This window comes from Cygnus olor, chromosome 18 (genome assembly GCF_009769625.2).
Source record: "Cygnus olor isolate bCygOlo1 chromosome 18, bCygOlo1.pri.v2, whole genome shotgun sequence".
NCBI classification, from domain to species: Eukaryota; Metazoa; Chordata; class Aves; order Anseriformes; family Anatidae; genus Cygnus; species Cygnus olor.
In genome coordinates this window covers 9,359,308-9,377,514 of record NC_049186.1, presented here as the reverse complement: position 1 = coordinate 9,377,514, position 18,207 = coordinate 9,359,308, and the positions used below count along the sequence as shown (strand labels likewise).

At 35.8% G+C, this 18,207-nt stretch overlaps 1 protein-coding gene across 5 annotated transcripts in view; it reads left to right on the top strand.

The window, feature by feature from the left end:
* The window catches only part of PITPNC1 (phosphatidylinositol transfer protein cytoplasmic 1), an 87,990-nt gene extending 70,988 nt beyond the window's left edge, over positions 1-17,002 (top strand). For 4 of the 5 annotated variants that reach the window (XM_040530271.1, XM_040530272.1, XM_040530274.1 and 1 more), the window contains 3 exons: positions 7,966-8,121; positions 8,859-8,922; positions 15,833-17,002. In XM_040530271.1, the coding sequence (XP_040386205.1) occupies positions 7,966-8,121; positions 8,859-8,922; positions 15,833-16,092 (480 nt within the window). In that variant the 3' untranslated portion in view covers positions 16,093-17,002. Of the gene's footprint in view, positions 1-7,965; positions 8,122-8,858; positions 8,923-12,324; positions 12,444-15,832 lie in introns of all 5 variants that reach the window. The other variant, XM_040530275.1, reaches the window with a different exon arrangement.
* Positions 17,003-18,207: the final 1,205 nt, after the last annotated feature.

The following is an 18,207-nucleotide window of genomic DNA, read 5'->3' as shown; positions in this document are numbered from 1 at the left end:
TCACTGTCCTAAAATTCCCCTGAAAATTGCTCCCATGTATATTTGATTGTTTGACTGTTTCTTTTGGGTCAATGCAATTAACTATTCTGAAATCTGTAACAACCATGCAAATGAAGATGTGGTCTTAATGTTTTGACATCAGACTTAAAAAACGATGGTTCAGAATGAGTAACTAAAGAGAAGTGATCAGATCTATGCTTGCATTTCATTTTGGAGATATGATTTGCCTCTGGAGCCAAGTATATATTCATAGCTGGCAATGAGTATGGCAGCTGTTTGACTATACAAAGTGAGACTACACAGTCATTTTTAGGATAGAAAATGAAGACTTGCCAATGAATATATTTTTATACCATAGGAGACATGCTTTTCAGACTTAAAAAGTCAGGTACTTGTTGTCTTCTATTTATAGATCCTATTTGAAATTTTATGTCCTGGTCATAAAATAAAATCGGGTCTATGGTAGAATGAAAAGTAATTTTATTAGTTTCCTCGGGTAATAAAACCAGTCTGTTACATACCAAAAATTATGTAACACCTCATGAAGCAGCTTATTGGTCCCATCACCTTATCTGAACTCCATGGTCATCCGGTTCCATTTAGGAATGATTGCTGCTATTGAACGCATCAGTATTTGACCATGTTTTAAAGAAATCATGTAAGATTTTTCATTTTGGTATGTGCACTTCCACAAATTGTGAACATGAAGGTAACATCTAGTTTTCCAGCTTTCTATTTTTTGTAGCCAACTATTAAACATAATTTTCATATGATTAATCTCATGATATAGAAAACCAGCTTCATCTTAGGTGAGAAAAGAACACGAATCTGTGTTGTATTTCAAAGACAAATCTAGAGACCTTATTCCAAGCAAAATGGAATCTTTTTTATGGTTTTAAACAACAAAAATAGACCAGCATCTGTTGTTTTTTCTGTACCGATGGATGATTTATATGTTGGCTTCCAAATTCTGTTTCAGAAATCATACAAAATGAGAACACCTTAGCATTTAACTGTGCACATACTGTAATTGATAATTGAATTAATAATAGCTGAATTCAGTGAATTCCAAAGTTTACAAACTCTGTATTTTATGCTACCATATGATGAACATGAAGCCAAGTTCCCATTTCTGCTGAGGTCTCTTACATAATTTAGGAACTATAAAAATATTTTTAATGTTTGTAAATGTAATTTCTGTCTGCTTTCAATCAGCACAGTATTAAAAAAGTAACTCTATATAAATGAGAAATGGTCTGTGTTTTCCAAATAACAGTTTCAGAGGTAACTAAAAGGTATTTTAATTACACTAATAACAATAATTTGGCTGGTTTTATATCACTTAATCTGAATTGATACTAAGGTTAAAGATTAAAAGTGAAGTACAATCCTCAGGATTAAGAAATAGATCCGACTGGATAAGTGTTCTGACTCTGATCCAGAAAGAGCAATGAGAATGATTTAAATTCAGGCCTGTTAGTAATCTCTTTATTTCAATGGCTCTTTCACATGCTTAAAATTAAACAAGTTCTGTATCAGTGTCAGCATACTTCTAGAAATAATCTTTAAATTTCTTTTATATCCTGATTAAAATGCATCCCTCTTCAATTGAAAATATACTTGCTTTTAATGGCAATTTTCATTGTTTAACTGTATTACTGTATTTTAGAGAAGTAGCTTAAATAATTTAAACCTTTTGTATACTACTTAACCTGCTTGGGTTTTGTTAATGCTTATAAGCCTGCATATAGAGGTGGTTTTCTGATATGATCAAACAGTACTAATTACATAGTTGCAATTAAGCTAGTATTTGTGATTTCAGTTATTTTTAGCTTTAGAGTGTTCGCTTGTCCTTCGTAAGCTGTTTGTGTCAAAATCTTAAATTTTTCATTCCTTTCTACATTTTGACTGCAACCTTTCTTTGCACTTGTGCATCAAATTATTCACTGATTATAACACAATTAACCACAGCCATTTTAGTGTTTTATTTATATAGTCAAATGATATGGTTGTGTATATATTACACAGATATCACGTATATATTACACAGATGTCATTAACAGAAGCAATAATATTGGAGTTACCACTGAAGGCTTCATGAGATATGCAAGGGATCCAAAGCATCAGACATTGAAAAGTCAAAATATAGTTAGCTGGAGGCTTAAGAAGGGTTGTTGTTGCGTTAAATAACATTTTAAAGGAACCTCTGCCAATAATACTGAGTGATCTCTTGACCAGAATCATGTGATTTGAACACCCTTAAGAATGGAGGGTTTATCTGTTAGTGCATGCACAAAGGACTTAAATCACAAGGTGGATAGTGATTCAGAAGACAGTTTTGTAAGCTATTACAGACACGCACAGAGTCCAGCTCTGTCCTCTATGGAAGCATTTTTAGAAGACTGCAGGAGGTATAACTGCAGGAATTTTGGATGTCCCAAAGCAGATAATGCTTGTTAATTTTAACTTAATGACCATCTATAAATCTCATTGTTGAGTGACCACCAGAGTCCTTACCAGTGCTCATACACCGTAAATGTAGCTTTTTTATAAACATGGACCTAAAAACCTTAATGTTTTAAGATGTTTAAAAGTAGGGTTCTAAAGTGAGAAAGCTTAAATCTAGATCCAAGCTAGTAGGTGTGCCTGTTTTTCTATAACGAGTCGTACGTTTCCAAATCTGAATGTATATGTTACATTGAAAACAGAATTATATCTTTATAAAGAAAGTACAATCCTACAGGTAAAAGGATCTGTCATATTTCCTTGTGACTTTACCATCAACGAATAAGTATCGCCAGCCATCACATATTCCCCGTATAGGCATGTATTTTTATCTGAATTATGGAAAAGAACAAAACTGAGCTGTGCTGAAGGGTGAGGGCCTCAAGTGAATCATTGACTGAAATGAAACATTTACTGTAGATATGAGATACTGAGCAAAATGTTCTTTGCCACTATATTCAAGTTCTCAGAATTAGCAGTGTTTCATTTCCTGTTTATAACAAAGCAGTTGAGTTGGACACATGGAATAAACTTTTTAAGTTACCTCCAAATAGAAAGATTTTGTGCAGCTGCTGCAGTTTTCTTCTTCAACTGCTGCCTTTTTTTGACTTTATCACAGCTGCACTGTAGTAGGTCCAGCTTTCTACTGTCCAGGTTGAATCTGTCACGTTCTGAATCCATCACATGACTTATCCAGAAGACTATGGTGGTTGAAATAATACAGCTGCCTCAGCTCCCACAGTGAGTGCATTTGGCTTTCAGTACCATAGTTCAGTACAGGACATAAAAACAAATGAAAATACCCTTTTACTTACTAAAGTCAGCTGTGAGCTCACATAAAGGCTGACTGGATTATCATATTTTAACACCTCAGAACTGTCCCAGTATTTATAATTCTTTAAGTATTTAGCTGGCTCTTCCAGAAAACACATTTTTATGGAAATTCAAAAAGAGAAAAAAAAATGTATTTAAAAAATTACTCCAAATAAATCTCTATAGTAGCGTCTTAATATCAACAAATCTTTCCAGAGCACTAGGCTAAGTAAGCTAAAATCCAAAACCTAGCAACCAGAGTTGACGGTGAAATGCCAGATCCCGTGTATTAAAACCATGAAGGATTGGTTCTGAAATTCAAGATCAAACAAATTGGTTTTCAGCTTAAACAGGGAAGAAGAAGAAAAAAAGACAACTTCAAAAGCATACTGGTGGAATATATTGCAATAGGAGTCTGAAAAAAATGAATCCATGCATTAGAAGGAAGGCAGGAAGAATCTTTTTCTGGGGGCATTTGGACAGCATCCAGTAAGAGAATAGGATGTATGGCGTAAGTACAATGCACTTTCACCTGTGGAGACCATACACAGCTTGAGGATCTTTTCAGTGCTAAAATGACCATACAACCAGCAAGTGATTTTTGAGACAGAACCAGTGATGAGATGAGCAAGGTGTCTCATGCAGGCTTCCACCATACAGACAAAGGGAGGGGGGTCCTATTAGCAGCAGAATATTATGGGATCTTCAAGTCATGCCTGATACCATGGCATAGTTAAGGGAAAGTATACACATTAAGATTTGGAAGTTATATTCCTATAAGCAACAAAAGTGTTTAATTATTTCACTTCAAGTGAAAAATAACATTTCAGAATTAAATCTGAAAAGGCCTTAGAACAAGCCAGTGCTGTATTTTCACGTCAGTGCTTGCCTCCTGGAACAGGGGTTACAGTTCCACATCTGATGACAATGATATCTGCAGTCCGTGAGGTGCACTAAGTAAATGCTAAGTAAATAAATACAAAATAATGGGATCTCCAACTGTAAGTGTGCTGAGTCAGGAACTGACAGACGTGGCCTAAGTAAGAAACACGGGGAGAGTGCCATGTTTGGATGCATACCCATCCCACTGTGGCTTTTACTTTATTTCACTGTAGTTTTATGTTTTATTCTCAAATAAGCCCAGCTCACAGGTAATGATGCTTCTGCTATGTTAGCAGAAGTGCTATTTTTAAATCACTCTGCACCTGGCAATAATGTATTACAAATACAGAGTAGGTTTTACTCCTCTTTAGCAAAAGGATTTGCCAGATGGGCTTTCCTAATAAATTGGGTCTGATAAAAGCACAGGAAGGTTATTTAAACAAAAAGATTTTTGCTATGCCATTACATTTAAAACAGATTGAGGATTTTGCCAGTAGACAAATTAAGAGGAAAATAGTGAACAGAGGCAGTGTTCTTTGGATGATGGGTTCTATAGAAAGGAAGGCATGGGTGGCAAAAATAAGGTACACATAAAGTAGATGACGTAAATAATAACATGAATATGGTTTCAGATGTAGGATCAGCTTGTCTGGTTTCCAGTCACTGATAGAAGTTTTTCAAGCTCTGTTTGTCACAATTCATGGCCTAGAGAATATGCTCCTTCACTCCAGCCTGGTGCCTCTGGCATGTGTTAGGCAAATTGCTGTACCTTTCACAGGCAAAGAAAGGAAAATCCATGATCTGGTATGGGGAGTGCTCAGTGCTTCCTTGTGGGACTTGGAGAGATGGGGGCATGATACAGGAATCTAATTTGTCCTACCTGACTAATCTAATCAGCTGCAACATGAAAGCCAGGAGGAGGAGCAGTGCTGTGTACTGATACTTTTTTCTACTTGCATTTAATAAAAAATTATCATCACTGCTTCATTTTTTGTTAGAAGAACCTGATGTGCCTAATTGCAGAAAGGTTTCCATGCTGTGAATCTTAATCTGAGATTTCAAAGCAGTGACTTAGGCATATAAAATCCTTCTGGGTTGTGGCATTCACGTCAATGTTCTCATTGATTTCAGTGGGATCAGATGCTGAAGAGCGTAACATTAGCAGTCCTGGTCACACCAAAGGTCTTTCTGGCTTGGGATGCTCCCTGTGGCTGTGACCAACAGAAGAGGCCAAAGAAATGTTTAAATATAAGGAAACGTATGGAAATTCTTCCTCTAAATACTTGAACCATAGCACAAGCAACTCCTGAGCAAGAATTAGTGTCTTTCTAAAATAATCTGAGACTTTTTAAAGTACCTAATTTTTTTTAGCATCTTGGTAAAACAGCCAGTGATATTAATTTTACTTGTGGCAGCTCACCTCTGTAAAACATTTATGCCCTTTGAATTGATGATGAAGAGATTAAACTCTCAAGTTCACTTTGCTTAATGTGGCTGTGTATCTCACGTTGCACTTCTCAGCTTATACACAGTCTTCACATACAGCTCCCAGTGAACTGGGTTTTAACTCACCTGAGCAAGCACACAGTAAAGTCTTTAACATACTGAACTTTCATACAGCACTCTGGAAATGTTTCTCTGATTCTTTTCTTTCTCCTGGCTTCCATTCATCAGTTTACAATTTTGTGGTACCAGTATGTTAATGTTTTCAGAAAGGCAGGCAGTCCCATTAAAACTATTGGACACAAGTTGCCTATACTGTCCATCATTGCCTGGCTCTGCTTGAAGCTGTCCAGCCTATTTGTGACTACACAGCAAGTCCTTCAAGAAAAATGGACGTGATTAAGGGAAGTGAAAGTGCCATCTCTGGGCACTCTTAAAAGCGTTTGGAACTAGGAGTGATGTCATGGGTGAACTGCATTGCAGTAAATGGGTTGTTTGGGTGCCACCAATTTAAAAAGGATTGCCATTATGAATCCACTTGTCTGCTGGGTTAACTTCATTAAATTAATAAATAAATAAGCAAACAAACTAAAACCAAGGGTTGTTGCAGTTTGAACAAGATACAAGTCTTATTTATGACTGAGCAGTCCTGCAGGGTAGCTGTTCATTACTTAATTTTTATTTAAGGATTTTGAACATTTGGTATCAACTCAAATTCATTACATTAATCTCTTTGGACTGTATTGAAGTTATTCCATTATGGATCTGATTATCACTGAACCGACATAAAAGTATCCCTGCATAACACTCAGTATTATTAAAGGGTGTATCCAGAGTGCTTAATCAAGACAATGGCTTCATCCCACCAGTACTGTCTGTGTGTGTAAGAAACAGCAGACCATTCTTACATAAAATTACTATTTCCTTTTGATTTTCCTTTTTAGAAATACTTACTTATTTTATACTGCAGTATTTTGCAGGAATATTTAAAATGATACTTCCTGTAATCTATTTCTTTACTCATGGAACCATCTTCTAGAATTTTGCATCTTAGTTCTTCCCTTTTTATTTTATTTTTATTATTATTATATTGCTTGCTTCAGGCAGTAATCAGCTATAAAACAGCTCTTTCAACCAGAAAATATCTAGATCAACCTGAGGTCAAGCTTTATTGAGTGAGAAGAATGGTAACAGCATGTGACTATGAGTTGTGATATACAGCGGTATGTTGCTATGATATATGATGATGCTGAATTGTTTTTTTATGGTGATTTAACATTGAAACCTTATTATACTGCAAGTTTAAAGTTTCTATTTAGAAAAGAACGTGTCAGCAATAAAAGCAATGACTTTCACAGAGAAGGAAGCCTGTCACCTCATTAGAATTTTGTATATAAACTTTAATGACAGAGCTTCAGTTTATGGAAAAAAACCAGAAGCCAAGTCAGGAGATAACTGCACATACTAGAAAAAAGGAATAGTGCTTAATGGTATGTAAGATCACAATGGAAAGAAGAAAATTAAAATCACAGTAGTCTTATTGATTTGTTAGTTTTTTTTTCCTGATCATCTTCCACTGAGCACATAATTAAAGCATATACTTAGATAAATGCTTAACAGCCTTTTTAATAAAGGATGAATTTAAAAGGGCTTCCCAGTTCTCAGCTTTGGGCAAGGCAACACAGGTGAACACTGGTGGATTTTGCAGTTAGTCAAACACAGCCAGTGTTGAAATCAGTGCTTCATTGTTTTGCCCAAAAACATCATAACTCAGTTGTAAATAGAAATAGCCAAATTGGAGTTTCATATTTAGCTGGTGATCTAGATATACAAGTTCACTTAAAATTGCAAAATATCAGCCAGGGTCACATCAGTGTTGATGCATCAAAGCTTAAACTGGACATGATCTCATGAAGACAGGCATGGGTAGAAAGCACCTGTAAGTCACACTGGAGGAGTAGTGTAAAAACAAGTCCTAAAGAAACAACATTGCTTCATTGCTTCCAAAGGCCATAAGTAACACTTGGAGTGCATTGCATTGGAATGACTTGCAATAACATATTTTCCTATAGTAGAAAATGTCCTAGATCAAATGAGCTTCAAAGTAGCTTCCAAGAATGCCATCAATTCACTGGCTGTTGCGTAAAAGACAGGATTGAACTTTATTATAGCCTGGCGCTCACTTAAGCCCATTTCATTTTACTTTTTCATAATGTTTATTAGAGTGTTTTCATATTTTATATCTTACCAAAACATTTATTTTAGCAGACAAACAAACAGGGCTTCTCCATGATTTCTGAGTACATTTGCTTTGTTTTGCAGGATCCTAAATATTTCAAGTCACAGAAGACTGGGAGAGGCCAATTAAAAGAAGGCTGGAGAGAGACCCATCAGCCAATTATGTGTTCCTACAAACTTGTGACTGTGAAATTTGAAGTCTGGGGACTTCAAACCAGAGTAGAACAATTTGTACATAAGGTCAGTGAAACAAGAGCTGTTTCTTATCCTTCACGTAAGCAGAACTTGAGTACTATCCTGCATAGGAATGTAACTCTATGTTGGAGGTAGGAGGCTTAGCTGAATCTCTCTCAAGGTCTGAGAGGTCTGGAGCAAATCCAAAGAGTTCATCTCTGGGTGTAAACTTGACAAAGCCTGGAGTTACTTGGGTCTAAGGCTAAGAAAAAAATATCAGTAATATTTTCAGTGCTGTGATAAATATATGAGCTAAAGGATTTGTGAGTATAAATGAGTAATGTACAAGTAGACAGTACAGTGTTTGTTACAAACAGATAATGGGAGAGCTTTCCAGTCAGTCTAGTAAAAAATGAATTACTGAATGGCACAACAGCCAAATGATAATACTTTTTAGAGTGTTGACTTTCTACTCTTCCAAAGAATTAATAAGGAAAAGCAAAAGAGTTCCAGTCTGTTTTCCCAAAGATTATAAGATTCAGTACATATTCCCAAATGGCTTCTCATGCTAGTCAAAGCCACGCTGATGTGATCCATCCAGTGTTGGCAGTCGTTCTGTTGTGAGTGGGAGGTTGGACTACAAGACCTTCAGAGCCAGGATGTCTGATTCTCTAGGGTATGTCTTTTTAGAGATAAAACTGACAGAATATTTTTCACATTAAATCTTGTTGAAAGTCAACACTGTCACTTTTCTAAAATGTTTTGTTGCTGCAAAGATATTTAACCTTTTCCTTGTTTCACAGGTGGTCAGAGATATACTATTGATCGGTCACCGGCAGGCTTTTGCCTGGGTTGATGAGTGGTATGGTAAGTGTTCTCCAAATTGAGCTCATTGAGATGAAAAGCATATCACAATTAACAACAATTTTCAATTTGCTTTCATAGACCATCAGGTCCTAGCATAAGTTGTTCATGAAAGAGGCAGAACTACATTCAGTTTCTGTGGAACATACGGAGTTCATTTATGGCAGGTTCTTTGCTAGCAAGGATAGACTGTATTTTTGGCAGCTGGTAGGCATCATACAGGGATGCCTTTATATCCCATGCATCTCAGAGTATACATCAGTCCAGTCATCCTGCACTGTAGGCAGATAGAAGCTCTTGTCTCTGCCAAGAGTCATGTATATGAGAGCTGCATGCAGGTTTTATTAAAGCTTCTTATTAATAATTTCCATACTGCAAACTCCTAGGGCCTCTGATCCAACACATTTTCAGCTTTTTATGAAGATTTTAAAGTGACAATATGGATTGCAATAACGAAAAGATAGAACTCTAATGTCCTTTCTGAAAAATGAATATAAATATAAAACCCTCTGGGTCTGATTGAACAGCAGCTGCATGCGAAAACTGTACTGAATCCATGCACCAGCTGTAGTATTGGGCATAAGTTCACAGGGTTTGTCCTTTGTACGTATATTTTCAGTAAGATGTAACCATAATCATAGATACTTGTAGAAGATAAAATATCCATCTAACATATAATAGTTATTTGGGAATATAAATATCTTTGAGAATATCTTATAAATTGAATAGTGCATGAAAAAGCTTGTGCTGTAATGATTATAAAAATACTGAAATCTACTAATATATATATCACTTGTGTTGTGTAGCCATAAACTAATACAATAATTTTATGTCCAGTAAGGAAGACTTCCAAGAGCTTTTTTTTAAGTTTAGATGTATTTTTTTAATTTCTTACCTGCAATATAGTGATCTACTATTTTCCTGTACAAAATGAAGTCACCTGTGTGTGTGCATTCATAAGGATAAAGACTTTTGAGAATAGTAGTTCTTTTTATCTGACTAGACTATACTTCTGCTGTTTATTCCCCAAAACAGAAAAAAAAATAGAGATTATTTCCCAGGGTAGATCACTTAAGATGTTTTCTAAATTGACTTTTTGACAGTTGATTTAAATTGACTCAGTTATTTTTCAGAATGGATGTAGTTGTGTTGACTTTTCTTACAAAATGTAATAGTTTCTATAACATTAGAACCATGACTGATTTTAATACTTACTGTTCTGACTTTATGTATGCAATAATCAAACCAAAGAAATTTTAACCAGTGACTTTAAATAAAGAAGCCTGACTTCACACAATAATTGAGCCCAGAAATTTGCCCAAAAAATACCTCTTAAAGACAAGACAAAGAAACAGTACTGGGAAGCCAAGAGTGATCTGCACTTTAGCAGAGCTTTTGATAAAAATGACAACTGAGTAATCATGAAATTAAACACATGGAATAGTTTTGGCCCAAAAGCATTTAGCCACAGATTCTTAACTCTTAATATACCCTGTCAAAAACACTCTTTCCACAAATGAAATAACTCAGTACACAATTATATGTGGATTTTTACTGTCATGATGTGTCTTCTTATTAAATAATATATTGTAATTTTAGTACTTACTTGTCAGGTGAAGTACAAAGCCTAAAAAATCTAGTCTTTCTAAAATAGATATGAATAAAGACTAAATATATAGCAAGGCTTACAAAAGAAAAAGAAAAGAAAGTGCAGAAAGTTAATTTAGGTAACTGTCTGTGCTGTCTGCTGCCTTTATAGCTCTTCAGTGTTCTGAGAATAACAGGTGGTAAGGCTTGCTGACTACAAACCGAGTATTTCATTATCTTTTTAAAGAGTCTGTTTGCCGTAAATTACTACCTTTTCAAATTAAAGTTTGAGAAAGACTGAGATGATGCAAGTCAGCTAAACTGAATCAGGTAACCAGTGTATTAAAATCAGTTATCAAGCATACTATGTTACTGATATTACTGATTGATTACTCTTACTGTTACTGTAAGTATGAATGTGTCTTGTTTACTAAACTGTATTTAGCTTTATTAAAAAAAGTCTACTTTCAGAATGTTAGTTACTAATAAAGAGCATGTTCTTTGCTTGGCAAAATGCATCTTAGCATGTTATCTACATGGCTTATCAGCTCGTCTTTCATTCCAGACAACAGCAAAAAAAAAACAAAACAAACAAACAAACAAAACAGGTTGAAAGAGTATATTAGTGGTATTCCTTGTTTTATATTGGTCAAAATTTTAGATTGCACTTCATTTTCACTGATGAAGTATTACAGCATGCTACTAATATAACAGCTAAAGTTGTATCTCTCCTTAAGAGCTGTCTCATAAAATGCATCAAGACCCACGTATCACATAACAAGAAGTGCTGTGATATAAAGTGCACAAATCCAAATGGCACATAATAAACTTGACAAAAACAATAGCCTCAAGAACAGAACCATGGTGTACATTACGCATTTCCAAGTGTACTGTACTAGTAAAGTGGTATTTAAATTGTATGTATAAAAGGTTGATGTCTATTTTCATGAAGCTCCAAAATTATGAAATAATTGCAAAGAATGGACCAATATTCTGACAGCCATCATGTTCACCTGCACCTTACTCACAAGTAAAATACTCAGAAGAGTAAGGTCACAAGTCAGCTAATTGGATTCTGAATGTTTTTACTAGAAGTATGATTTATGACAAAAACTTCTTTAAATCCTTAACGATTGCTTTGAGTTACATAGCAAGCGTTTAACATACTACTTGCAAGTTGGACAACATCAGGCATGCCTAGACAATGATAAATGATCCTACCAGTAGAATTAACCTTATTTGTAAAGTATGTATAATTTTTATAATGCATTAAATGGCTTGAGGCTACAAAGCTACTAACATATTCACTATTAATCCACTTTCTGGTGTAATTAAGTGTTAGCTTGTGGAATCTGAGCTGATGTGTGTTTTAACAGTAAGACTGTTTGCTAGTTTTAAGACATACTATGCAAAGATAATATAAAATCTTTTAGAAAGTTCCTGCAAAGGTAAGTAAATCTTTACAATATTTCTGTATCTGTCCTTTATTCTAAGGGATCTTCTAAAATCTTTTTAGAAGATCTTGGCTTTTGCCAAGGCCTGCACTTCAACACTTTTTTGCCTACCTTGTTACACAGATTCTCTTAAACAATTTCCACTGCTTCCTGTTCTCTGACTCCCTTTGACTTAACCTTCTTACACCTTCCTTGGCTGATATAACTACCTTTATGAGTCAAATTTCATAAAGCTAGTTGTTCCATGCTTTTTTTAAATCCTTTTTGGCTTCTGCTGAAAGACTATGTATTCCTAGAACCTTCTTAAAAAATTAAGTTTGCATTGAATCAATGGAAAATGCCAACAATTTTGAACTTTTTACAGATATGACTATGGATGATGTTCGAGAATACGAGAAAAATATGCATGAAAAAACCAACATTAAAGTTTGCAACCAACATTCATCTACTGTGGATGAAATAGAGAGCCATTCCAAAGCAAGAGTATGTCAATTTTTAAAACATATTGCCCATCCTCAACTAATATACCTGCACAGATCAGAGAAGAGCAGCCAACTGATCTTGCTGATCAGTCAGTGGAATTTTTGGGCAATTTTGCCTCAACAGGAACAGAATCTTTCTCCATGAAGTGCAATCCTTTCTTTTACACTGTAAACTGCCACTGATGTAAGAAAGGGTGGGGTTGGGCTCGCATACAAGTCCCTGTCTTCGAGGAAAACAAAATTCCCTAATTTCAGTTGGATGCATAAAGTAGTAGTTAAATGTCAGTTCTACTTTCTATTATTTGAATAGTTTAAAAAAAATGCAAGAGTTTAGACTTTTTCAGTCAAAAAGCCAGGAACATGGAAAGTGGAAAATTTCTGTGGGACTACCAAAATTCTTTGCTTCATCAGGAAAGAAAGCTAATGACTTATTCACTTGTTTCAAACTAATTTTAATGTCATCATTGATTAGCTATCAACAAGGTGAGAAGAAGTACTTTCAGAAGTATATACCAGCAATCTGTGGAAAAGGGCACACTGATGTGTAGGTGCTCTGATTCAGATTCTGGAAACTGTAAGAATTCAGGTTCCTAATTTTGGCACCTCAAGTGGATGCCTAACATTGGAAATTATTAGTATCTGCAAATAGAAAAGATGCAGTGGTATTTGCTTCTAAAAATGTTATTGTTCCTTTGTTTCTGTGAAAAGAGCAGTGATGGTTTTACTCAAGGAACAAGTGTGGGGCAAGGCCTGAAGTTCTAAGTCCTTTGTTCTTAGTAAAAATTCCCACCAGTATGAGATGTTATCTACAGGATAAACAGGAGGACAATTCTTGTGTTTGTTTTGCTGCAGTTCCTTGGCATCAAGGTTACTCCTTACCTGTTCAGTGAATTGAGAATCAGTTTTGACTTTGGCTCTACACTTCAGGATTTGTCTTTGTATGAAGTTTGCCATCCTGAGTTCCCATGTGGCAAAATTACCATTGAGGTCAGGACAGAATTTGTCATTTATGAAAAAAAGAAAGAGCAGGGACATATTTCACAGTCTGAGCCTTCTAAGCTCAGGGCAAGGACTTGTTTTACTTGAGAGTATATCAGAACAGAGGTGAATTTAAGGTGAATGTAAGCTAAAAAGCAAAATTCAGCTGAAGGGATAATGAGTATTTCATGTCTGAATTTAAAATTTACAGTCTTGGAGGATACCTTGTAGTAAGACTTCAATCAATTTTCACTTAAATGGCCAGTAAGCTGAGAAATCATCCTGTCCCGTTTCACTCTGATTCATTTAAGACAAGCTTTATTTTATTTTATATGGAAGTCCTCAATCAAAAATAACTGAGATAAATTCATGGTCTCCCTTTGATGTTGGGGGTGTTTTCAAACAGTTTGAGTTCAGAGAGACTACACACGCTGTCACAGAGCAAAATAAAGTGTAAATCAGCAAATCAGGTTCAAATCTACCTCCAACACAAGTAGGTGCAGTTCCTCCTGTTTATTTAACAGACCACCTGTTTATTTCCACCACTTATCTCAGATTTGAAAATAACTTGGTCCTCCCTCCTAATAACTGGCACAGCTCTGTAGGCTGAAAAGGCCCCTGGAATGTAATCTGCAGTGAGGAGAGAAGGCAGCTGGCAACTTCTTTGGTTTTGTTTATTTAACATGATGTTGTAATACAACATAAAGCTTCTTCTACCTAACATCTGCAGCCAAGGCTACACATGCGTGCAGCTGGCTAATATTAAAAAGTATCGATGTACTGAAAGTATATCATTTTGCTGGTCATACGGTAAGCACTATTGCCAGTCCCATGTCGCAGACACTCATATATGCCAGAATTTTGTGTTGATTAAAATGCCAGTGTTTATATTTCTGGGTTGTTTTTTTTTTTGTTTGTTTGTTTGCTTGGGTTCCTTTTTGAGTTTTGAGAACTCGGGGAATCTATTAAATGGCTTAATGATACTTGAATGAAATTGCTAAATTTTAGTCTTGAAAAGGAATGCCATATACCACAAGATTTACAAAGATGTCACACAAACTGACAACAATGGATGAGAAAGAGTAGAGAATGATAGCTGTAATGTCTTTATCATCTGCAGAACTTGGTTCTTTATTATTTGAATGTGAAGCATAAATTATCCATATTTTACCACACTCCCCCGCGGTTTTAATCACATCTTCCAAAGATTTATTATGATTTATAAAATAATTACCCAGAGAGAACTCAGAAGAGATTTTACAGGGCGTCTTCTCATGTGTTGGTTTGAGGTGGGGAAGATGGGGTTGTTGGTTTTTGTTTTGTCTTTGGTAGTAGTCACCTCTTTCAATTAGTATTTTTCAGATATTGGGTTTTGCTCAGTTCTACTTGGGGTAGTTTGAATATTTTGAGTTTCATTCTGTGATTCCTTCAAACACACAGATTTACTGTGGTGTTCAGTGAAAACCATACAATTTATTTCAGTTGGTTTAGTGGACATCTTGCAGGCAATATAGGCATGAAGCAGCAGGTTTCAGAATGCCATGCAGATTATGTTTTTTCTCATGTTACCCATTTGCGGCAGATGTCATTCATTTAGGATTTTTATCAAAAAAAGTTTTGGACAGCTCAGTTTAGAAAACATGCTGGGATTGCTCTGCCCTCTTGTGGGTTTCTACAGCACTGTGACACATTTGTCACCTGCATGAGAAGCCTTCCACTACTTCTGAAACATCCTGTGGACCTGATTTTCCATAGCAAAGTGGCTTTGACGTCTCATCTCATTTTGCCTCTGTTTTCCAGGGATGTTGGAAAGTGTGTCGTGACTATCAAGTCTGAGGGAATTCTTTAGGCATTCTTAGTAGAAAAGCATAATGCCCTAGTTCTGTGCAAGCAATGGTTACTAGAAGTCACTGGAAGCTCTGCATGGGGAGAGAGAAGTTTTCATCCCTTGATAATTGCAGTAGAGAAACAAACCAGTGACAGTCATTTATCAGTTTGTGCTCATAATCTTAATGAACAAAATAATGTCAGTTTTGTTTTCTTTGAAGTTCTGAAAAATTCTACTTGCTGACTATGTATCTAAATATATTCTTTAATTGCCTGTGAAATAGCTTGATTTTTCCATCAGTTACTGAGGTAGCACTCATTATTCGGTTCAGACCCAGACCCAGATAGAAGAACCATTAGTATGTGCTTAATGTACTTCATTTTCTTTACATTGGCCTTTTATTGTACTCCAGTCAATGCATTAAAATAAGATAGAATTCATATGGAGAATCATTTAATGATATGCATGATAAGCAGTCACTCTCTGATTTGAAATTTGGATGGAAGTAGTTTAACTGAGTTAATGAAATCATCATTTGAAATTATTCTAACATGTCATTTATCTTTCTTTTTTTCTTATTGAAGACATGACAATGGATGAAGTCCGAGAGTTTGAACGAGCAACTCAGGAAGCTACCAACAAGAAAATTGGGATTTTTCCACCTGCAATAGCTATCTCTAACATTTCCATGCCTTCTTCAACCCGCAGTGCTCCATCTAGTGCTCCATCAACTCCTCTCTCCACAGATGCTCCCGAATTCCTAACAGTTCCCAAAGACCGGCCTCGAAAAAAGTCTGCTCCAGAAACCCTCACTCTTCCAGATCCAGAGAAGAAAAAACTTTAAATTAACCCAGCGTGATTCCTCCTGATAAGCCATGTCTACCACAGCAAGAGTAACATAATACAGTTTCTAGAAAGGTCATGGTGGTTGGTTGGTGTTTCTTGGATTTCTTTTTGTTCTTTTGTTTTGTTTTGTTTTGTTTTGTTTTGCTTCGGATAATCTCACTGTTGTGGAAAGATTGCTTCTTTCCTCAGGCTTGATCCTTAAAACCTTCAGAGAAGTGCATGCAAGAGAATCTAATTTATATATTCCTAAAGCAGTGTTCCAAGCCATATGGTGCATCTTACTGACCTACAATGAAATAGTCTGAGGAGAACCCTATAAAAGAAAATAAATCTTTCTGTAGCAGTATCTCTACATGGAAATCCACATCTAGGTCATAGCATTTATAATTAGGAATAGATATTCAGTAAAGCTGCCAAGGACTTCTGAGGCAAATTTGTGCCAAGCAGAATGCAGGGTTAACTGGATAAAAAAGCTCCAATTTTCTTCTTTTATAAGTGATTTTAAAATCCATCCTACTCTCAGGCTTTTCATGTATGTTCATAAACCTTTGACCTGCAACTCATTGTACTTGAACGCCAACAGCAATCACTCAGATTCATATTTTGCTTAATATGACTCAGGATTTGGGGCCTAGCTAACAAACATGAAACTTTTCAAACCTAAAATATCACTGTATTGAAGCCCCAATTGTAATTAATTATACTGACTTTGAGGCCATTGAACTATTTCTATCTTGCACAGAATTTGTAAAAGAAACCACCTATTTCTTGTAGATAATGTATTTTAATAGCTTTCTTTTTGTGATCTCTTAAGTTCATATTGGTGTTCCAATGATGTTCCATGTACAAGATTGAAAAAAAAAAAAGCAGCTAAATTGAGCCAGTTGAGAGGGAAAACCAATGAATTTTGTCTTGTCCTCACTGAAAGAAGAGTGGTAGTTACCCTGTAAGACCTTGAATGTAAAGGAAGGAAAATATGAGACTACTTTTTCTTTTCTGGCTCTCACCATTCCTAAACAGCACAATCTCTACTAACAGAAAGCTAGTTTCAGGCTTTACCACCGCCTCTAGGGAAGGAGTGAATAAAATCAGTCACTTGGAAAAGCGAATGAATCGTGGGGCTGCTCAGTCGCATGTAGGGTGACAATAAGGAAACAGAAGTGCTCCTCCTGGTCTGCACGTGAAATCACTCTTCAATCTCAGGAATTAAAATGTAGAATGAATGCTTCCCGGAAGGGAAGTGTAGATTGAGGGGGGAAGAGAAAAATGAATTGCAAAAGTGTTCTCTTCCTTCCTTCTTTACTTTTCAAAATGTAAACTCAGTGAGAAACTTTCCCTCTGACCCCCATTTGGGGTACTTTGTTCTCTTTCATACAAATAGCTATTTAATCAATATTGTCAGTATCTATCAGGATGGGTGGCTGTAGTAGACATTAAATAAGCTGCTGTTCAATTCCCAGTGAATGATAGCTGTTACATGAATGATACGATCGAAGTGGGTGATACTTTGTACCACTGGTGACGTGGTACATGGATAAAAAGAAGAGAGTCCTCCAGAGCTGAACTATCATTGAACAATCAGTTTGGGGATGGCCTTCTACCTGTACAGGACATTTGTGCCATCTTCTCAGCACAACGTAATGATTGGACTGGCTTAAATGCACTGAACTTCTCAATGGCTGTAGATCCAGTAGAAGTTATGTTGAATGTGTGGTATTTATAGTGTAGTTTTAGTTGCAGGAGAGGTAATTCCACTGTCAACCTGCACTGAGAACAAGTGTATATTTGATTGATAGTTAAAACCCTGTAGCTAGCAAAATCCAGAAGCTCTTTGTAGGTTAGCTATGGTCTGACTTCATGCTTCCTCCCACTTACTGTCCATGTTTTGCTTTGCATTTCTTCCCAGAGTTTGTAATTCTGTGTAGCTAGTAAACTGACAGGTGATGATTTTTTGTTTGAAAAAAAAAAAAAGCTGCTGTGATGCTGCAAACAAAACTTTCTTGCATTAGTTTATGATTTCAGCTTTAAGAGTGTGCAAATTATGTAATAATGATTATAACTGGTCTAATCTTTATTATTTATTTAGTAGCAAGATTGAGACATTGGCAGAGAA